At 43.5% G+C, this 19,636-nt stretch overlaps 1 protein-coding gene across 3 annotated transcripts in view; it reads right to left on the minus strand.

Moving 5' to 3' along the window:
- The window catches only part of znf408 (zinc finger protein 408), a 118,337-nt gene that overhangs the window by 79,696 nt on the left and 19,005 nt on the right, over positions 1–19,636 (minus strand). For 2 of the 3 annotated variants that reach the window (XM_034194028.1, XM_034194019.1), the window contains exon 2: positions 8,289–8,583. The exons of the other annotated variant lie outside the window; for it this stretch is intronic. In XM_034194028.1, coding sequence (XP_034049919.1) covers positions 8,289–8,579 — 291 coding nt within the window. In that variant the 5' untranslated portion in view covers positions 8,580–8,583. The remainder of the gene's footprint in view (positions 1–8,288; positions 8,584–19,636) is intronic. 3 annotated transcript variants of the gene reach the window in all.

Genomic DNA, 19,636 nt, shown 5'->3' on the forward strand with positions numbered 1-19,636 from the left:
CAAATATTTACATCATTATATGATAAAAATTGTCCAATTAAACAAGACTACAGAAAACAAAAAATCCAAGCTCGACCATGGATGACGAAAGGGTTACGAAATGCATGTAATAAGAAAAATACACTGTATAGAGAATTCATAAAACTAAAGACTAAAGGGCAGAAAATAGATATAAGAAATACAAAAATAGATTAACTAATATTATACGGGTATGTAGGAAGGAATATTATAGTAACATATTATATAATAACAAAAACAATATTAAAGGAATATGGGATATATTAAATAGCATTATCAAAAATGGTAATAAAAACAGAGTTACCCTCAGTATTTCATTGATAATAATGTCAAGAAGGAAAATAAGGATGAGGTAGTCAACGGTTTTAATAATTTTTTTGTAAATATTGGACCAAGCTTGGCAGAAAAAATTCCCGATTCCCAACCTGAGGATTGGGATAATAATCTCATAGAAAGAAATCCCTGTTCAATGTTCCTCACAGCAGTGGATGAAAATGAAATTATAGACATTGTGAATAATTGTAAATATAAAACATCTACCAATTTAAATGAAATTGATATGGTGGTGGTAAAACAGGTCATTGAATGGATTGTAGAACCATTAACATACATCTGTAACTTATTTCAAATCGGTAAATTTCCCAATCAAATGAAAATAGCTAAGGTTGTGCCGCTGTATAAGACTGGGGATAGACACCACTTCACAAATTATAGACCTGTTTCTTTGCTTCCACAATTTTCCAAATTATTAGAAAAGTTATTCAATAATAGATTAGACAAATTCATAAATAAACATAAATTACTTACGGATAGTCAATATGGATTCAGAGCACATAGTTCAACATCACTTGCATTAATAGAATCAGTTGAGGAGATTACAAACGCCATAGACCACAAATTACATTCAGTTGGAATATTTATAGACCTTAAAAAGGCTTTTGATACAATTAATCATGATATATTAATCAATAAACTTGAACAGTATGGGATTAGGGGGTTGGTGTTGCACTGGGTGAGAAGCTACCTAAGTAACAGAAAACAGTTTGTGAAGTTGGGGGAATATACATCATCATGCTTGGACAATGCTTGTGGCGTCCCACAGGGGTCAGTATTGGGTCCAAAACTGTTTCCAATTTATATAAATGATATTGTCAATGTTTCCAAAATATTAAAATTAGTATTATTTGCAGATGACATAAGCATTTTTTGTTCAGGGGGGGATTTGCAGGAGTTACTGAGGAGGATCAGTATAGAAATGGGAAAATTGAAAATATGGTTTGACAGAAACAAATTATCATTAAACTTAAGTAAAACAAAATACATGTTATTTGGCTATTGTAATACAGACATACAGCTTCAGTTACAAGTCGAGGGGGTAGATATTGAAAGGGTACATGAAAATAAGTTTCTGGGGGTGATAATAGATGATAAGATAAACTGGAAGACTCATAAAACATATACAAAGTAAACTGTCGAGAAGCATTTCAGTTCTAAACAAAGCGAAACATATTCTGGACCACAACTCACTCCGCATTCTTTACTGCTCACTGGTTTTACCATATTTACAGTACTGTGCAGAGGTATGGGGTAATACTTATAAAGGTACAACACAATCACTATCAGTAATGCAGAAAAGAGCTATAAGAATTATTCATAATACTGGCTATAGAGATCATACAAATCCACTATTTTTACAATCCAAATTCTTAAAATTCACAGACTTGGTTCATTTTCAAACAGTACAAATTGTGTATAAAGCAATAAACAATTTACTTCCAGCAAATATTAAAATATGTTTTTTAACAGATCAGGGGATTACAGTCTGAGGGGGAAATTTAATTTAAAGCATCAGTGGGCACGAACAACATTAAAAGGTTTCTGTATTTCTGTCTGTGGGGTGAGGATGTGGAACAGATTGGGAGTGGGGCTCAAGCAATGTCCAAGCATGAACCAGTTCAAACAGCGGTACAAAAATATGTTTTTTTCTGGGTATAGGGAGGAGGAAGGGTAATGAGGGTTAGGGTGTTTTTGTTTTTTGCTTCGGCTTGTAAATATATAGTATTTTGTATGCAAGTAGGTATGTGTAGGTGTATATTTATGTTTGTGTATATATATGTGTATATATGTATATGTGTATGTATGTTGATGTGTGTACGTATATATGTATGTGTATGTGTATATATATGTATATATATATATATTGATATCGGTTTAGGTGTGTAGGAATCTATGTGTATATGTGGCAAAGGGTATTACTGGTTGTGGGGAAGAAGGGGTAGGGATAAATAAGCTGATGCTTCACCCTACCCCTTTTCGGACATGTTGGGTACACAGTAGGAACTTTTTTGTTGTTGTCTTTACTGATCTATCTTGTAATTGTTGTTGTATCAAATGTTCGAAATAAACAGTTTTCATTCATTCATTCATTTTTCATTCATTCATTCATTCAGATGCAAAACCCTAGTATCTCCAAAACCATAAATTTTCATTTGAGGCTGTCAAGGGAACCATCAATGTGCAAAATATTAAAGAATTTTAACAAACTGTTTTCATTTTATTGATGAAAGTCTGTGCATTTCCAAATATGGTTTCCTTTAAATCTCCATTTTCAACTGCATTTTTCTGATTTAAAAAAAAAAAAAACAAACAAAAAAAAAAACTTACTGGGTTTTGCATCTGAACTCTTCATATATATATAGGGTGTCCCCAAAAAATATACAACATTTAAAGAACTCGGTTTGACCCTTAAATGCTACAAACTTAATCACGTTTCTTTTTTACTTGCAGAGACCCTGACGTTTATGTTGATGCCAAGCATCGATGCATTGAAGGAAAATATCTGCCGAAAAATCCGCAACATTCCTCAGGACACTCAGGACGCGTTTGCAGGCCGTAATTGGCCAACGCGGGGCCTACACTGAACATGTTGTCTAAGAGACTGACAAAATGAAGGGCCAATATTGACATTGGTATGAAAAACTTCAACCTTTCAGCTTTCTATCCAGCCATAAATTTATTTCTTAGACATATGCTTTGACCCTTTTCTTTGCTGATAAAATGTTGCATTTTTTTTATACACACACACACACACACTAACATAAGGAAAAATAAGAGACTGCCTTTACAGCAATAAATGAACATAAATTCACATCAGAGACAATTCTGTAAGATTTATAATTCTAGCCAATTCAACACCTTTTTTATAAACTCTGTCATTTTGTGACATGAGCACAAACTGCTGTATTTTTGAACTGCAGCACTGTGGGCAGTAATATTCTTGATTTGACAACTCTCATCTGATTGTAGTTATGACTCAGACAAAAAGCGGGAAAGCTGAGATTTCTTTACTAGTGAATCTTTCTATCGTGGGTCACTGAAAGACACTTAAGGCATAGAGAGGTAATGGCCAGTTGTTACAATGATGCCTTGTCTGTCTGCTGTTGAATGTGATTCCCAAATCAGCAACAGTAAGTCAGGTCCAGAGGTTTTTGGACTGTGACAAAGTTTTTGTAATTTTGCCCCTGTATACCACCACAATGGAACTGAAATGGAATCCAAATCTAGACGTAGACTACTAGATCAACTCATATTCATAGTAATTCATAGATATTCAATGATGTCCAAAACAGCTGACAAAATATGCTATAAGATGCCCAGTTTGGTTTGTATTGTAGTGGAGTTTTTTAGAACAAAGTTCTTACTCACCATAGATGATTTTAAGTTTTTCTGCCACTCAATCATAAAATCTATTCTTTAATGGTGTCCACAAAAATCAGAGAATTGAAGTCCCAAAGCAGCCGTTTTTATTTTGCCAGCAAAAGGAAGCAGTACACAGAATCCACATCACAAAAATCACCTCGACCGCTTCAAAGAATTTACACTGGACAATGCATTTTATACACTTCAGGGGTCAGTGACTCCACCCAAAATGAGTGGTATTTCTAAACTTAGCACTTTTTTACACCAGTCCCTTCGGCTGCTCCCTTGTTTGCACTCGGGGTTGCCACAGCAAATCCAAGGTGGATCTGCATGTTGAGTTAGCAAAGGTTTTACGCCGGATGCCCTTCCTGATGCAACTCCACATTACATGGAGAAGTGCGGCAGGGGTGGGATTTGAACCTGGAACCTTCTGCACTGAAACCAAGCACATTAACCACTTGGCCACCACCAATGAAATCAATTATCATTCTACAAAATGCAAATAAGATTACTTCTTGAACTCCACCCAGTCTGCAAAAATGCAAATTAGTTCATTTCTTGGAATTCACCCAGTCAGTGGGGTCACTCTCGGTCAATTTACAGGTGATATCATGGAAATTTAACAGGCCACAGCCTTTGTCTCTGATTCAACAGGCCCTGATCCATGAAAATTTACTTTTCTAGTAAATCCCACGTTTTTAATCCAACATCCATTTCTTTTCAGATTGTGTTTCACTCAAATTGTACGAAATTCTGGTCTTATAGTTTCCTTTAAAAAAAAACAAAAAACATACATTTTGCACAGACATATTTTCTGTTAAACATCTGTTCAATGTCATCAGAAGTACACAATACAATCCTTTCCTGACAATTAGGTATAGGTTCTTCATTAACATACCTTTCTTTTAACAAAAGATTACACAACAGTATCTCTAATTATTTACTGCTCTACTCTTGCACAGTTACCATTATTACGGCTGCTGTGACACTGCAAATTCCCCATAGTGGGAAGAATAAAGGATTATCTCATCCTATTGTACTGGCTGTTTGTTGCCCGGATGCATTTTGAGGCAGTTTAAAGGAAAATTTTTGTTTGGCAACCAACTTGAATGCCATTTCGAATTTAGAGCTCATGAATGAAATTTTGGTACAGATTAATTAATTGTAACCTAAAGCTTTCTTTCTGTGAAGGCTCTCAGTTGTCGAGGTGGTTTCCATAGTAGCGAAGCTTGAATCTTCGACTGGCAACCCAGTCCAGTCGAAGATTCAGGCTTCTCTACTACCTAAAGCTTTCTTAATACAGAATATTTTTAAAAATACAGTTGTTTGTTGTTTTAGTGCCTTTAAATGGAAAACCTATTTTGGTGGCTATTACCACCAAAAATATGTTACCATATTATGGTGTATAATCAAATAAACATTGAATTTGTTTGCCTTTGACTTTCGAAACCAAGCTGTCATAACAGTCAAACTATTGAATTTTTAATCCTGAATTTTTGACCTTGTACAAACTGAAGCCAGTCTTTCTCCATTTTTTTTTTTTTTTACCTGAAAATGCTGTAATTTTCAGCCCTAGATAGTACAAACTACTGCATGCTTGTTACTTTAAGTGGTACAAGAAACCTGCTTGGCCCATGGGCTACTCAGAATGGTAATATCTAGGTCACCTAATGATTCAGAGGGCTGTGATGTGATTATAAAGTAATTCTCAGTGCAGCATGATGCATCTATTTCTTTATTTTATGTGACACTTAAATAGATCCTTGTCATTTGATTAGTGGATTCTATATCTCCATCTCATTACATGGGTTACGTCAATAGATTGCATTTTTGTCCTGTTACAGTTTGCACTATTGCACAGCTCCATTAAGGTCCCCTAAAAAAATGGTTTCCATTATTCCAGGAAGCTAAATCCAACAACTGTCACAGTATTAGCGGGGACATCGCGTCTGTTTATATGTTTATTTATTTGAAATGGGACAGTGCATATTAATGGACATAGTTACATGCAAATATGTCGGATTATAGCAAGGTGCGAATTTCCAACGGTAATCCCCGTAACATAAAAACATAGTAAGACCACATAACATACCAAAATAAATTAATCATGACAGAAAAACAATTAAAACACAATACATACAGTGAGGAAAATAAGTATTTGAACACCCTGCAATTTTGCATGTTCTCCCACTTAGAAATCATGGAGGGGTCTGAAATTTTCATCTTAGGTGCATGTCCACTGAGAGACAATCTAAAAAAAAATCCAGGAATCACAATGGATGATTTTTTTAAATAATTTATTTATATGTTACTGCTGCAAATAGTATTTGAACACCTGTGAAAATCAATGTTAATATTTGGTACAGTAGCCTTTGTTTGCAATTACAGAGGTCAAGCATTTCCTATAGTTTTTCACCAGGTTTGCACACACTGTAGCAGGGATTTTGGTCCATTCCTCCAAACAGATCTTCTCTAGATCTTTCAGGTTTGGAGTTTCAGCTCCCTCCAAAGATTTTCTATTGAGTTCAGGTCTGGAGACTGGCCAGGCCACTCCAGGACCTTGAAATGCTTCTTACGGAGCGCACTCCCCCCCCCCCCCCCTTTAGTTGCCCTGGCTGTGTGTTTGAGGTCATTGTCATGCTGGAAGACCCAGGCATAACCCATCTTCAGTGCTCTTACTGAGGTAAGGAGGTTGTTTGCCAAAATCTCACAATACATGACCCCATCCATCCTCCCTTCAATACGGTGCAGTTGTCCTGTCTTGTCCCCTTTACAGAAGAGCACCCCCGGAGTATGTTTCCACCCCCATGCTTCACGGTTGGGATGGTTTTCTTGGGGTTGTTCTCATCCTCTAAACATAAGTGGAGTTGATTCCAAAAAGCTCTATTCTGGTCTCATCTGACCACATGACCTTCTCCCATGCCTCTTCTGGATCATCCAGATGGTCACTGGTGAACTTCAAACGGGCCTGGACATGTGCTGGCTTGAGCAGGGGGACCTTGCTGCCCTGCAGAATTTTAAACCATGACAGCATCATGTGTTACTAATGTAATCTTTGTGACTGTGGTCCCAGCTCTCTTCAGGTCATTGACCAGGTCCTCCTGTGTAGTTCTGAGCTTTCTCAGAATCATCCTTACCACACAAAGTGAGATCTTGCGTGGAATCCAAGACCAAGGGAGATTGACAGTCATCTTGTGTTTCTTCCACTTTCTAATAAATAATCATAACAGTTGCCTTCTACCAAGCTGCTTGCCTGTTGTCCTGTAGTCCACCCCAGCCTTGTGCAGGTCTACAGTTTTGTCCCTGGTGTCCTTAAACAGCTCTTTGGTGTTGGCTATGGTGGACAGGTTGGAGTGCGATTGACTGAGTGTGTGAACAGGTGTCTTTTATACAGGTAGCAAGTTCAAACAGGTGCAATTAATACAGGTAAAGAGTGCAGGATAAGAGGGCTTCTTAAAGAAAAATTAACAGGTCTGTGTGAGCCAGAATTTTTGCTGATTGGCAGGTGTTCAAATACGAGTACTTATTTGCAGCAGTAACATACAAAGAAATTATTTAAAAAAAAATCATACATTGTGATTTCCGGATTTTATTTTTTTAGATTATGTCTCTTACAGTGGACATGCACCTAAGATGAAAATTTCAGACCCCTCCACGATTTCTAAGTGGGAGAACTTGCAAAATAGCAGGGTGTTCAAATACTTATTTTCCTCACTATATACAGATATTTACAATTCAAAGTAACAATAACTGATAGATAATAAGTCGCCAACAGATGGAGGAACCAAAAGAGTTTCATGATGGATGTTGAGGTGCAAAAGTACTGTATTAAAGTGACAAGTGCTAAATGCAAAAGTGTTTCAGGGCCTGGTTGTAATTGCACTGTTGAAGCACTGTCAGATGAAGAATTTGGCAAGTTCTTGTTGCAGTTTTTCGCTAAATTTAGAAACACCTTTCTAATTTTAATTAAAATATCAATAAAATAAATGATCTAATGATGTGTAATATAAAACAAATGTTTTCCATTCATGTGATGGAAAGAATATTTTTATTCATTGAAAGATGGAATGTTCCATTCAAGGATACTGAAATAATTTTAACTTTAAAATTTCCCTGTTGTTTACACACACACACTGTTGAAATACTCGGGAGCTGCTCTTGTTGGTCTCACTGAGTGTTTTCTCTCTGTTACCACTTGCTCTCTTGGACCATTTCGTCATCAACCAACATCCCCTTACAGAGACTATGACTACAAATACTACACCAGTATAAGTTTTTGTTCCATTTGGACGTTTATGCACCTTTCTCATCCTTCCATGGTTTAAGCATAACCAATGCTTAAATGAGGTAAAACCACTAACATTTTTCCATGTGGTTTAGTGAATTCCACACCTCAATACATGTACATGTTCCCAATGGGAAAGTGTGTCCAAACATTTGACGTACTACAGCTAACCACCATGCACAGCACAATCCTGTAGGCTGTTGCCCAACAATGCTTTACTGGCTGTGTCCTGTGATGAAATTTTCCAAAACTGAAAAGGTGGAGAAAAATATATTGTTACAATTACCTTTTCTTCGTTTGTTCTCTTTGGGTGGCCTGTTTTATTCAAAAGGAGATCAGAGGTCATTGTTAATTCATCCTCTTTGCTGTAGGTTAGAGGATCAGAGTGGTAAACAAGGGCCCATCCTGTGTCCCTCTCCTTCCCAAGAAGAGATCCGGCTTCCAACGAGCAACCCACCCACCACAGCCCCAGGCGGCCTTCGCAGAGCTGTGACGGCCCCACAGCGAAGCCACGAGGAAGCAAGGTGGAGAGAAGTGACGTGAGATAAGGCGGGATAGGAGAAGCCAAAGTGGCCATCACCCTGCACAGAATTCAGATTACAGGCAAAATTAATACCCAACATGAAGAACCTAATTTTAGACACATGGACAAAATTGTTGGTACCCCTATGTACACATTTTAATATACAGTCAAAAGTAAATGAAAACAAAGAAATTTTGTTGAATCAAAATATTTTTAAAAAATGTCCAAAGTTATTTGGAAACAACAACAAAACAAAATGCTTTCATAAAGTGAAGAAAAAAATCCTGACATAAAATGTATGCTGGACGCAATTATTGGTACCCTTTGATGATTCTACAGTAAATCATCACTTTTACAGACAATGTTCTTTAAAAAAGTCAGGGACTGGACACGTGAACTTTTGTAATTTACTGAATGTCTTGGATGCCATTTTCATCAATCTTTAAGAAATACAAACACTGCGGTACTGTATAGTAAATCAGTCTGAAGGAGGCCGTTCTGAAAAGTTGTGTTGTGAAAGTGTAGGAACACGGACCCACAACAGGGGGCGCAAATGAACAGACAATGGAGGAAGTCAAATAATAACACTTTACTGTTGTGAATGAGCACAACAAACACGGCAGATCACAATAGAATGCAATAAAGTCAATTCACAGAATGTGTCATGTGGGCAGGCTTGAAGATAAGAGACGTCTGTCCAAACCAGAACCGGAACCACACGATTTCCTCTGCCACCGAACCCCGGGAATACTGGAGCCGCCAAGTCCCGAACTCCCAGGTGGCCAATGCCTCCGCTTGTCGGATCTGGTACTGCTGGCGAGGAGCAAAAACAGTTAGATGTGGGTGCGTTTACACCCAGCAACACTTATGGTGGGAAATCCACCTCCACCTCTCATCAGAAAACTGGTATGTGCAGGAGTATGAGTACTTATCAAAAAAAAGGTTGGTGAAAAGTCCAACTCAGTCTCCAGCTGCAAGTACTCACTGACTACTGTCAAAACACAAAGCAACAACGTTACTGTCTGAAAGACAACACAACGGCTGAGTACGTTACCTCCTAAGAAAAGCGATATCTCGGCAAAGAGGTGGAGATGTTGTCTTGCTGATATACAGATGAAGATCAGATGATTGGTGACAGCTGTCATAGGTGATAAGTGACAGCTGTCACCCCGGCTGCTCCTGTGAGGCGGCAGCGCCCTCTTGTGCCTGGAGCCCGCACTCCAGGCAGGGTGCCCTCTGGTGGTGGTGGGCCAGCAGTACCTCCTCTTCAGCGGCCCACACAACAGGACCCCCCCCCTCAACGGGCACCTCCTGGCGCCCGACCAGGCTTGTCCGGGTGGCGGCGGTAGAAATCGGCCAGGAGGGCCGGGTCTAGGATGAAGCACCTCTTCACCCAGGAGCGTTCTTCGGGTCCGTACCCCTCCCAGTCCACCAAATACTGGAAGCCCCGGCCCATCCTACGGACATCCAAGAGCCGGCGCACAGTCCAAGCCGGCTCTCCATCGATGATCCGGGCAGGAGGTGGTGCCGGTCCAGGAGCACAGAGGGGTGAGGTGTGATGTGGTTTTACACGGGACACATGGAAAACAGGATGGATCCGCAGTGAGGCCGGAAGCTGAAGCCTCACTGCGGCTGGACTGATGACCTTGAGTATCTTGAAGGGACCGATATAACGGTCCTGCAGTTTAGGGGAGTCCACTTGGAGGGGAATGTCCTTTGTTGACAACCACACCTCCTGCCCTGGCTGATATGCAGGGGCCGGGGTCTGCCGGCGGTCTGCATGGGCTTTTGCCCTCGTCCGGGCCTTCAGCAAGGCAGAACGGGCGGCGCGCCACACCCGACGGCACTTCCGCAGGTGGGCCTGGACCGAGGGCACACCGACCTCTCCCTCGACCACTGGAAACAACGGGGGCTGGTACCCCAGACACACCTCAAAAGGGGAGAGGCCGGTGGCAGAAGACACCTGGCTGTTATGGGCATACTCGATCCAGGTCAAATGGTTACTCCAGGCCGCCGGGTGCGCGGCCGTCACGCAGCGCAGGGCCTGTTCCACTTCCTGATTGGCCCGTTCTGCCTGCCCGTTGGTCTGAGGGTGATACCCGGACGAGAGACTCACCGTGGCCCCCAGTTCCCGGCAGAAGCTCCTCCAGACCTGCGAGGAGAACTGGGGACCGCGATCGGAGACGATGTCTGTTGGAATCCCATGCAGCCGGACGACGTGGTGGACCAGGAGGTCTGCAGTCTCCTGGGCCGTCGGGAGCTTTGGGAGGGCCACGAAGTGGGCTGCCTTGGAGAATCGGTCCACTATCGTGAAGATGGTGGTGTTGCCCTGGGACGGCGAGAGGCCCGTGACAAAATCCAGGCCGATGTGGGACCAGGGGCAGTGAGGCATAGGAAGCGGCTGGAGCAGTCCCTGTGCCCTGCGGTGGTCTGCCTTGCCCCTGGCGCAGGTGGTGCAGGCCTGGATATAATCCCGGGCGTCGGCCTCCAGGGACGCCCACCAGAAGCGCTGCCGGACAACTGTCACGGTTCTTCGCACCCCTGGATGACAGGAGAGCTTGGAACCGTGACAGAAGTCCAAGACTGCAGCCCTGGCCTCTGGTGGGACGTAAAGTTTGTTCTTCGGCCCGGTTCCGGGGTCCGGCCTCCGTGCCAGGGTCTCCCGGACGGTCTTCTCCACGTCCCAGGTGAGGGTGGCCACGATAGCGGACTCCGGGATGATAGGTTCCGGTGGATCCGACAGCTCGGTTTTGACTTCGTCTTCATGCACCCGGGACAAGGCATCCGATCTCTGGTTTTTGGTCCCGGGGCGGTAGGTGATCCTGAAGTCAAAACGGCCGAAGAACAGTGACCAGCGGGCTTGCCTGGGATTCAGCCGCTTGGCGGTCCTGATATATTCCAGGTTCCGATGGTCAGTGAAAACCGTGAATGGCACGGACGTTCCCTCCAACAGATGTCTCCACTCTTCAAGAGCCTCTTTCACCGCAAGGAGTTCTCGATTGCCGACGTCATAGTTCCGTTCTGCCGGGGTCAATCTGCGAGAAAAGCAGGCACACGGGTGAAGAACCTTATCGGTCTCTCCGCTCTGGGAAAGCACAGCTCCTATCCCTGAGTCCGAGGCGTCCACTTCAATCACAAACTGGCGACTAGGACCCCAGGAAGGACAAAGAAGTGCGGTGAAACTCACACTTCTCACCCTTCACAAACAGCCGGTTCTCCAACAACCGCTGCAGGACCTGACGTACATGCCGGACATGGGTCTCAGGATCCGGAAAAAAGATGAGTATATCGTCCAGATATACGAAGACGAATCGGTGCAGGAAATCCCGCAAGACGTCGTTAACCAATGCTTGGAACGTCGCGGGGGCGTTTGTGAGGCCGAACGGCATGACCAGGTACTCAAAGTGACCTAACGGGGTGTTAAATGCCGTCTTCCACTCGTCTCCCTTCCGGACACGAACCAGGTGATACGCATTTCTAAGGTCCAGCTTAGTGAATATTTTAGCGCCATGCAGAGGCGTGAACACTGAATCCAACAAGGGCAACGGGTATCGATTGCGAACCGTGATTTCGTTCAACCCCCTGTAATCAATGCATGGACGGAGTCCGCCATCTTTTTTGCCCACAAAAAAGAAACCTGCACCCATCGGGGAGGTGGAATTCCGGATCAACCCGGCAGCTAAAGAGTCCCGGATGTAGGTCTCCATTAATTCGCGCTCAGGTCGTGAGAGGTTGTACAGCCTGCTGGACGGGAACTCTACGCCTGGAACCAAATCAATGGCACAATCGTAAGGGCGGTGCGGGGGAAGGGTGAGCGCCAGATCCTTACTGAACACGTCCACAAGGTCATGGTACTCCACCGGCACCGTCGCCAGATTGGGCGGGACTCTGACCTCCTCCTTAGCCTGGGAACCGGGAGGAACCTAAACACACCCGATGGCAGGTTTTGCTCCACTGAACCACTACCCCGGACGGCCAATCAATCCGGGGATTGTGTTTTAACATCCAGGGGAACCCGAGAATCACGCGGGAGGTAGAAGGAGTCACAAAAAACTCGATCTCCTCCCGGTGGTTCCCTGACACCACCAGAGTTACTGGTGGTGTCTTGTGTGTGATCAGAGGGAGTAGGGTGCCATCTAGTGCCCGCACCTGCACTGGCGAAGGAAGTGCCACTAGAGGGAGCCCTGCCTCCCTGGCCCATCTGCTATCTAGCAGATTCCCTTCAGAGCCCGTGTCCACCAGTGCTGGGGCCTGAAGGGTTAAATCCCCATAAAGGATCGTAACTGGGAGTCGTGTGGCAATATGGGTATGTCCCACGTGAATTTCTTGGCCCACCCTTAGCCCAGTTTCTAGGGGCGGGCGTTGGTGTTTAACCGCTCGGGGCAGTCTCTCAATTGATGCTCTATCGAGCCACAAACAAAGCACGCTCCGCGGACCAGCCTCCTTTGTCTATCTGGTGGCCTAAATGTGGCCCTGCTCGTGTCCATAGCTTCGTCAGCAGGGGGAGCTGTAACCACACGGAGCGTAGAGGCCGTGGAGCGTGGGGAGGGCGGAACTCGGTCGGAACCGGAAGGAGGAAGGACGGCGCGTGCCCGGCCACGCCCTTCGTCTCGTTCCCGACGGCGTTCTTCTAGCCGATTGTCTAGCCGTATAACAAGATCAATAAGCCCATCTAAATCCCGCGGTTCGTCCTTAGCCACCAGGTGCTCCTTCAGAACCAACGACAGTCCATTTACGAAGGCGGCACGGAGGGCAGTGTTATTCCAGCCGGACCTTGCAGCCGCGATGCGGAAGTCGACTGCATAAGCAGCTGCGCTCCGGCGCCCCTGTCTTATTGACAGCAGCACGGTCGAAGCGGTCTCTCCTCTATTTGGGTGATCGAACACTGTTCTGAACTCCCTCACAAACCCATCGTATGTCAGGAGCCGTGAATTTTGTTCCCAGAGCGCTGTAGCCCAAGCGCGTGCCTCACCGTGAAGCAGATTAATCACATAAGCTATCTTACTAGCATCAGTCGCGTACATGACGGGACGTTGTGCGAAGACGAGCGAACACTACATAAGAAAGTCCACGCACGTCTCCACACAACCCCCGTACGGCTCTGGAGGGCTTATGTATGCTTCAGGGGAAGGTGGGAGGGGTCGCTGAACGACCTGTGGAACGTCAATATTGTGCACAGGATCGGCAGGAGGAGGAGCCGCAGCAGCGCCCTGAGCGCGCGCTTCCACCTGCGCGGTGAGAGCCTCCACCCTGCGGTTAAGGAGGATGTTCTGCTCGGTCATTAGATCCAACCGAGCAGTAAAAGCGGTGAGGATTTGCTGCAACTCACCGATCACGCCTCCTGCAGACGCCTGTGCGCCCTGCTCTTCCATTGGCCGTTCAACAGCCGGGTGACGCCCCTCGGGATCCATGACGCTGGCCGAGATATCCTGTTGTGAAAGTGTAGGAACACGGACCCACAACAGGGGGCGCAAATGAACAGACAATGGAGGAAGTCAAATAATAACACTTTACTGTTGTGAATGAGCACAACAAACACGGCAGATCACAATAGAATGCAATAAAGTCAATTCACAGAATGTGTCATGTGGGCAGGCTCGAAGATAAGAGACGTCTGTCCAAAGCAGAACCGGAACCACACAATTTCCTCTGCCACCGAACCCCGGGAATACTGGAGCCGCCAAGTCCAGAACTCCCAGGTGGCCACTGCCTCCGCTTGTCGGATCTGGTACTGCTGGCGAGGAGCAAAAACAGTTAGATGTGGGTGCGTTTACACCCAGCAACACTTATGGTGGGAAATCCACCTCCACCTCTCATCAGAAAACTGGTATGTGCAGGAGTATGAGTACTTATCAAAAAAAAGGTTGGTGAAAAGTCCAACTCAGTCTCCAGCTGCAAGTACTCACTGACTACTGTCAAAACACAAAGCAACAACGTTACTGTCTGAAAGACAACACAACGGCTGAGTACGTTACCTCCTAAGAAGAGCGATATCTCGGCAAAGAGGTGGAGATGTCGTCTTGCTGATATACAGATGAAGATCAGATGATTGGTGACAGCTGTCATAGGTGATAAGTGACAGCTGTCACCCCGGCTGCTCCTGTGAGGCGGCAGCGCCCTCTTGTGCCTGGAGCCCGCACTCCAGGCAGGGTGCCCTCTGGTGGTGGTGGGCCAGCAGTACCTCCTCTTCAGCGGCCCACACAATAAGTTGAGTGGAACATGTAAAATGAACTCATTTTATTTAGACTGCTGAAACAAGCAACTGTGGCCACCAAGATTAGATTAGATTAGATAGAACTTTACTGATCCCTTGGGAAGACTCCCTCAGAGAGTCAGTTTCTAACAGTATTTTATAGCAGCACCCAGGTAAGAAGCACACAGAGTATCAAAAGTGAAAAAGAAAAACAGTTTGCAAATATAAATACAAATACCAAATATACTGATCAATACTGGTTCAATGGCAACTACTGTTCCTCTCCTTCCCCTCCTCTGTCTTCCTGTTACTCCTCCTCCCCCTGAGTGAGGAGTTGTACAGTCTGATGGCCTGAGGGACAAAGGAGTTTTTCAGTCTGTTGGTCCTGCACTTGGGAAGGGGCAGTCTGTGGCTGAAGAGGCTCCTCTGGTTGCTGATGACGGTGTGCAGAGGGTGACTGGCATCGTCCGTAATGTCCAGCAGTTTGAACAGTGTTTTCTTCTCTGCCACCGTCACCAGAGAGTCCAGCTTCATGCCAACCACAGAGCCAGCCCGCCTGATCGGTTTGTCCAGCCGAGATGTGTCATTCTTGGATGTGCTGCCCCCCCCCCCCAGCACACCACAGTGTAAAAGAGGATGCTGGCTACTATGCACTGGTAGAACATCCACAGGAGTTTCCTACAGATGTATGTCACAAATAAATGGATATATTAATGTGGGATTTGTGACTAATCCAGGCTTATTTTAGCTTTCACTCTATTTATTTCACAAAAATAGCCAAACATAATCAACACATAAGTTACCAGGGTCATATAATCTGTACAGCCCACACGCTTGTGTATTCTGGTCCCTCCTATTGTTTCAGTTGTTTCCTAGACCTTTTCAGTTTTTCCTCCATGGTATTTCACCTCCGTGCCATTTCACCCCTTCCACCAACACTACTTTACAGTTCTGCAAATTTTTACCTTGGAAAAAAATTTCAAGGTCAAAGTCCTGTTAGAAGTGGCTTTTCATAAACTAAATTAGATGTGATCAAATGTCAGGAGTATGTACTTAGTTCACACGCTTGAATCAAAGATTTTGTGGTGTTCTCAGGTTTTCTTTTTCCAGCTTTGTCAGTTTCTGAATTCTTTTTCAGATAATTTTCACAGAACACTAGTTCTGTGCACATGTTCCACTGTGTCAACTTTACTATATAAAATATGAAAGAATAACTGCAAATTATATTAAAAGATACCAATATGGCCCACAATAGGCGCTTTAATGGCTCTCAAGTGTCTCTAGAATGCAAAATTTCAAAGCTGAATATGCAGTACTTTTACAGCGTCACTGATTTTATGGACCCACAACTGGTCATAAGAATTATTTCAAGGCTTTTCGTTATGACTTCACACTCATGCACATGCCTTTCACTCGTTTAATGTGCTACAACACTCTGTTTGCAAACAGATGAAGACTGGCATATGATATGAGATTTGGTTATGGTTCAAGTGCTCATTCAAGGGCTTTATTTTCTGATAGCTGTTTGAATTTCAAATTTAAAGCACACCTCTCTGACTGCATGTTCATCACAAATGTATCCTTGTTTGGTTCGATGCTTATTGTAAGGGTTTGGAGTTATGGCTAAGTGTGTTTAAATAAATAAGTTAATTAAAAAAAAAGAAAAACTAATGAAAGTGCATACATTGAAGAAAGCACATGCTCAACTAGAAAGTCTACTAAGTGCCGACTCAACTGTTCGCCGTGACTCTGATACAAATCTATGATAATATATTTGTGGCTACGTTTTCAGTGTGCCACAACAATTACACAGCCCATTTTTGTGATGCCATAAATATTGCAGCCAGAAGTTGCAATCACAGGACTACAGTTTGAATTCTGCTAGCAGTAGTGTCACACGGTGTTGCTGTTGTTAGGGTTAGGTCAGTCAGGTGTGAAAAATTAACAGACAGCATGACCACTGTAAATGTGGTCACCAGGGCTGTGCAACATTCAGAACTGAATTGAGATTAACTCTTGAGTTTCAGTTTAATTATTGTATTTCAGTTGAATTTTGAATAGAGGCAGCAAGTAGAATGTAGAATTACAAGTCTAAAAATATGGTGGCCAGTGACAGCATCTAGAAAAACAATTTTTGCTGGGGACCGGAAAAACAGACTGACGATTATTGTCACAGCGGCCGGAAAAACAGACTGACAACTATTGTCGCGGCAGACGGAAAAACAGACTGATGAGTCTTGTCGCAGCTGCCTAAAAAACACTAATTAACGCTGCAGTAGCCGGAAAAACAGACCGCTGATTTTTTTGTAGCAGCGGACGTTAAACAGGGATGATTACTGCCTCAATGGCTGGAAAAACAGACTGACAATTATTGCCGCAGCGGCCGGAAAAACAGAACGATGATTACTGTTGTGGCAGCCAGAAAAACAGACTGACGATTTTTGTCACGGCACCCAGAAAAACAGACAATTATTGCTGCAGTGGCTGGTAAAATAGGCTGATAATTATTGCTGCAGCAGCCAGAAAAACAGATCGGAGATTACTGTTGCGTCGGCCGGAAAAAAAACAGATTAACAATTGTCACGGCAACTGGAAAACCAGACCGACGATTATTGTTGTGGCAGCCGGAACAGAGCGATTATTTTTGCAGTGTCACGTACTGAGTTCTTCTTCTTCTTCTAATAGATTCCGGCAGGCTATACGATGGCGTAGCATAATGCTGCCCCCCACAGGCAATAGGTAAATACTTTATCATGTTAGACTCTCAGAGGTTGGTGGAATGGAGGAACTTAATCACAGCTTTGTCCACTAAATGCGAGTAACTGCTGTAGAAGAATTTTTAGGTCCATATTTGAACTGTGATGAACTATCAAGTGTCCTGATCCGAACTGTATGTCCTCTGGTTGAACTAGCAGGTGTTCAACCCAAAAAAAGGGCTTTATTAGTCATTCAGTCTGTCAGGGGCTTTCCAAGGCCTTTTAGGTGCTTTCCCGCAGGCCACGTGCCGGGGCCTCAGGCCAGCTGCACGTGTGGCTGAGGCCACGTGCGGAGGGGGGCCTCAGGCCAGCTGCACCTGTGGCTGAAGGTCTTTTAAAAAAATCAGTTGTAAATCCTTCACGTTTTAATGGGAGCGTTTGTCACATTGAAATAATGGCCTAACACCTGCTTAGGGTTCACTAGAGGACGCTTCCAATAGAAAACCATGTCTTAGGAATGAAATAAATAAAAAAGTTGAAGGAGGAGCGATGCCCGCGGGTCTCCAATAAATAGATGAGCGCGGTTGTCACTTATTCAGTCTCTCTAGAGGACTCAGTTTGTCTAAGCTTTGTGTCGAAGGCTTAAATAAACTTAAAAACTCTGTGCATTTTATCTTGCTTAAGGCTGAATTATTCTAAAGTGTTGTGTCATTTTCTAGCATATCACTTGCAATTAGTTTGTGTTATCTAAAAGACGACATCCTGAGAAGACTAAAGACGAGCCGCGACAGAACTTGGCGAGCCAGCTTCAGGAGGTTCCAGGGGCATTCCGGCAGCCTGGGGCAGTCCAGCTCATCCCTCCAGACCGTAAATAACAGTGATCACGACTAAAAGGTAAGCAGAAACCTTTTATAACTTCTGCACGATCTGGAGGAGTGAGTCGGGATTTCCGCCCAAGTTGACAGGTGATATTTTTTAATTGCCTCTTACCCAAAAGAACCTGGACTAAGAAAATTGATAAGAGACTAAAAAAAGATAAGATTGAAAATTTATCAGGCCTTGTAGATAAAATGCTCAGAAGGTGTGTGTGTTCCCGGGAAAAAAGAATGTCTGTGTGAGTGAAAGGTCAGGAATGTTCATGAACTCTGGTGCGGAAAGAGTGCATGAAGAACTAACCTGGATGCTTGGAGAATAATTGGTGTTGAAATTTGTTACTAACGTGCCGGCTGATAGCATGCGCTGTAGGGGTTAATTTAGGGGAGTATACTGACAAATAGATACAAGGTAATACAAGGTTATTTAAAGAGTTTAACAGAGACTGAAGTGAAATAAGTGAGAAAAAGAGTTTAACAGAGAATACGTGCAGAGGAAGCACAAGATAAGCGCCTGAGGGGGCGCAGTAGAAATACCGTACGTGATAAAGAGATTTAAAAGTGCAAAGTGGCACAGCTGACAGTAAGTAAAAGAGCTCAATAAAGGACGTCATTTTTTAAGAAAAGAGAAAAACTATAAAAAAATAAATAAATAAATAAATAAATGAAGAGTTAGTGCAGAATACATGAGAATTAATGAAGCAGAAAATAGTGCAGTAAGGCACCAGATACACGCTTGTGGGGCGTGGGAGAAGAATAAGTAATTAAGTACACAGTAATATGAGTTTTTTTTATAAGAAAAGAAAAAGAGAATATTTTCAGTGCAAAGGCACATTAAGCTCATGAGGAGCTCAGTAAGTGAAGAAAAAAGGTAGAAGAAAGTGCAGAAAGGCACAGGATACGCACGCGAGGCGCGGTAAGGCGTAGAAATAAATGAAATATTGTATGCTCAGAAAGGAGCTTGTGAAAATAATATATTAAGCACAGGATACGCACGCGAGGCGCGGTAAGGCGTAAAAATAAATGAAATATTGTATGCTCAGAAAGGAGCTGGTGAAAAATAATATATTAAGCACAGGATACGCACGCGAGGCGCGGTAAGGCGTAGAAGTAAATGAAATATTGTACGCTCAAAGAGGGCTTGTAAAAAGTAATATATGAAGTTGCTGACAGCGCCGGAGAAGCTGTCTAACGTGAAGAAGAGATACATGCTTAAACAGAACACATTGGTGTTAAGTGAATAAAAAGGTTGTTTAAAGCCGCGGAGTGAAAAGTGGCAGAAGTCTAGATAGAGATATATAGAAAGTTGTTTTTAATAATTTTTGTGTATAAAGCTGTTGAAAATTGTGT

Source organism: Thalassophryne amazonica, chromosome 2, assembly GCF_902500255.1.
Source record: "Thalassophryne amazonica chromosome 2, fThaAma1.1, whole genome shotgun sequence".
NCBI lineage: Eukaryota > Metazoa > Chordata > Actinopteri > Batrachoidiformes > Batrachoididae > Thalassophryne > Thalassophryne amazonica.